Source organism: Gracilinanus agilis, unplaced genomic scaffold (genome assembly GCF_016433145.1).
Source record: "Gracilinanus agilis isolate LMUSP501 unplaced genomic scaffold, AgileGrace unplaced_scaffold17983, whole genome shotgun sequence".
In the NCBI taxonomy this organism is placed as follows: Eukaryota; Metazoa; Chordata; class Mammalia; order Didelphimorphia; family Didelphidae; genus Gracilinanus; species Gracilinanus agilis.
The window spans coordinates 1-3,436 of NW_025349121.1; the positions used below are offsets into that span (position 1 = coordinate 1).

The 3,436-nt window shown below is 43.5% G+C and overlaps 1 protein-coding gene across 1 annotated transcript; it reads left to right on the top strand.

Moving 5' to 3' along the window:
- Nucleotides 1-512: 512 nt before the first annotated feature.
- LOC123254223 (helicase MOV-10-like) lies at nt 513-2,981 on the top strand (the record flags this gene model as incomplete). The annotated part of the gene is made up of 3 exons (XM_044683278.1): nt 513-644; nt 1,508-1,676; nt 2,830-2,981. Coding segments are annotated over 3 exons (453 nt in total), but the record flags the coding sequence as incomplete, so codon positions are not given.
- Between the last annotated feature and the right edge of the window lie 455 nt (nt 2,982-3,436).

Sequence of the window (3,436 nt, forward strand, 5' to 3'; positions counted from 1 at the left end):
GTTTTATATTCTATAAATAATATTGTATAATAAATAATTATTAATAAACATTAAATTAGTAGATCATATAGAATTATTAACTATAACCCTTCATAAATATGTAGACATTTAGAATATAATAAAATAATATATTATAACAACACAACTACTAGCTGTGTTACTGGGTTGGTGCCGACAACAGTGACTCTCGGCAGCCAGGTGGTGCAATGGACAGGGTGCCTTTGGAAAGGAAGACAGGAAGACCCAAGTTGGAGGCTTATTAGCTTTGGGACCTCCTTCAGTCTTGGGTTCCACATCTATAAAACAGATAATAATGACATCCAGCTCAAATGTGTTGGAGGGTATTCAAATTAAGTGAAGTGCTTTGCAACCCTTAAATTTATTATAGAAAAGCGAATTATTAATATTGTTCGAGAAGGATTCAGTGAGAAAGCATGTATGGAAGGGTCCAAACTCCCTTTGAACGCAAAGTGGTTGTCTTACTCTGATGTCTTTTCCCCCGTCTCTTATAGGGGTCTGGGGTACGACCTGGAGATGACTTTGAGCCTTCCAAAGTACCACTACCCAGCCAAACTAAAGCAGCTGCTTCCACAACTCCTGAAATCCCCCAGTTTCGGCACTCACAGTGATGTGGCTAAGATCCAGTATGTACCTCGCCCCCTCCTCACCCCTTTAATTTATCCATTCACTTCAGCTTTGCTTCAGTCTCCCCCCCCTCAAAGCCATGTGCATTCTTCTGTCCCTTTTCACCTCCATTTTTTTTCTCTTAGTGGAATGGGTTTGATTCTTTGGGAAGCCATTTGGGAATAGTCGTGAGGCCCAGGGTAACGGCGTAGGCTTGAGCTTGTTGGGAGGATTTATGGAAGAGAATGGAAAAGAATGGCGTGGTTCTAGAAGGAAGATATGGCTCGGTTGTGAGCGCCGTCAGAGGAGGGAGTTTCTAGCGGACGGATGGGATCCGTGCAGATAGCCAAGTAGGAAAAGCACAAGGTGTGAACACGAGGAAGAAGGAAGTCCTGTATGGCTAAGACTCCCGTTGTGGAAAGGCAGCAGCTTGCAGTCGGAACACCTGGGATGGACATCAGCTCTACCTTTGAGCTTCGGTTTCCTTTTCTCTAGAATTGGAACAGGAACACTTGTGTAACTCTCTTACCTCACTGCTGAGAGCATCAAATGAGATGGTATCCAGAGTGTTTTGCAAACCTTAAAGCATTGCAGGCTTTTGCTATTAACGTTACCCTCCTCCCCAACTCTGTCCTTCTTGCTACCCCTGGACTACTTTCCTTTTCCCCAAGTGACCATGATCCAGTCCCTTGGTCTTCTCGGACCTCATTTTCCTTCTCTGTAAAAAGAGGGGGTTTGGATGAGATGGCCTCTGAGATCTCTCCCAGCTTCTGTGATGCTGTGACTATCTCCCTCCCCTGCTTCTTGTACCAAAGGCTACAACTGGGAGAGGGTAGAAGGTAATGGGGGGGAGAGGGTCGATCCGTCCTGCCTTCTATCCTAGAAGCCAGCTGAAGACTCCACTAAGTTGGAGGAATTATGAGGAGAAGTTTCGGCTGCTTTTACACCTAGAAGAGCTTCAGATGGAGCAAGACATCCGCCACTATGACTTGGAGTCTGTCCCCATGATCTGGGACCCAAAGGACCGAAACCCCCCGCTCCTCACCTTAGAGGTCAGAATTTTGGGAGATCAAAGGAAAAGTGGCTTGGATCTCTGTCCTGAGCACAGTCGGTCAGCACACTGAAAACAGACAGACAGGACACTTTGCAGACTAACCTAGAAACAAGTACAGGATAATATATTGCAAAGAAATTATGAAACCGTCACTAAGGATGTATAGCGTCAAGGAGTGTTGTAGGGATTGAGAGTGGATAGAATCAGGGAGAATTTCATAGGGGGACTAAATTTGAGTTTGAAAGTCTGAAACATGGAATGGAAGTGGTCTTAGACATAATTAGGATGGTTTTTTTAGGGTTGCAGGGGCAGCTAGGTGGCCCAATGGATTTAAGAGACAGGAGTTCCTGGGTTCTAATTTGGCCTCTGACACGTCCTAGCTGTGTGATTCTGGGCAAGTCACTTAAAAACCCCCTTTGTCTAGCCCTTACCACCTTACCTTTCTGCCTTAGAACAATACTTAATATTGATTCCGACATGGAAGGGTTTTAAAAAAAGGGGTTTGGAGGGTTTAAAGGGTTTAAAAACTAATACTTAGTATCGATTCAAAGATGGAAGAGTTTTAAAAGAAAAAGGGCTTTTTTTTAAAAAAAGGGTTAAAAAAATAAAGGGTTTAAAAAGGGGTTAAATAAAGCGTTAAAAAGGTTAAAAATAAAGGGTTTAAGAAAATAAAAAGGTTCTTGGAGAGTAAAAGCAGGAAAGTGGTTACAAAATTCTGGCTCCTTAACTGTGTGGCTGAAACTAGTCTTGTCTTGGTTTCTATACCCCAACCTTAGGCTACGCATGGACGTAGATAGGAAGTAGAAGAGGGTCAGTTTACTGGCATTGCTTATCCTCTCATCACCATTTTCTTTTCTTTTCTCTTCTTTTTTTTTAACTATTACCTTGTCTTAGATACCTGTCTTAGATTTGATACTAAATATTGGTTCCAAGGCAGAAAAGTGCTAAGGGCTAGTCAGTTGGGGTTAATTGACTTTCCAAGGGTCACACAGCTAGGAAGTGTCTGAAGCCAGATTTGAACTCAGAAACCCCTGTCTCCAGAACCTCCTGGTTCTCTATCTACTGAGACACCTACGTAATGGTAATCTGGTGTGTGTTCCTTCTGGCTCCCCTTTTAGTGGGTTCTCATGGTCATTCTTTTTTCTCTCCAGGTTCCTGGAGTTGCTGAGAACCGTCCCTCTGTGCTTCGAGGGGACCACCTATTTGCCATCCCAACCTCAGATCAGGGCCAGGATGCCGTCACTTACAGGGGCTTTGTACATCGGGTAGAGTTGGATAGGGTCAAGCTGAGCTTTGCCCCAGGGTAAGATGGGAAGAGAAACCTGGAATGAATGGTGGGAATGGGAGGTGGGATTCTTTTCATCTTGGTTCTGGGAGAAGTGAGTTTAGGGAAGTGGATGAAGTGAAGATGGGGTGAGGAGGAAGCTGGTGTTGTAGCAAAGGTCTTGGAAAAAGAGGAGTCTAAAAGCCCCACTTTTGGGAGAGACATGTTCAATCTGAACTTCTCTCCATGGAGTTGTGGGAGGAATAAAAAAGTCCTAGGAAGCCTGGGAAGGGCGTATTACAATATACATATACATATACATATACATATACATATACATATACAACCACTGTTATATAAATGGAGGTCACTACTATCTTTTGATGTATATGAAGATGATGTACAGAGAGGATAGGATGGTACTTCTCCTTTATAACAGTTGCCCAGGCAGGATCCTTTAGGTCAAAGTGATTTATCTCTTCAGGACCCACCTG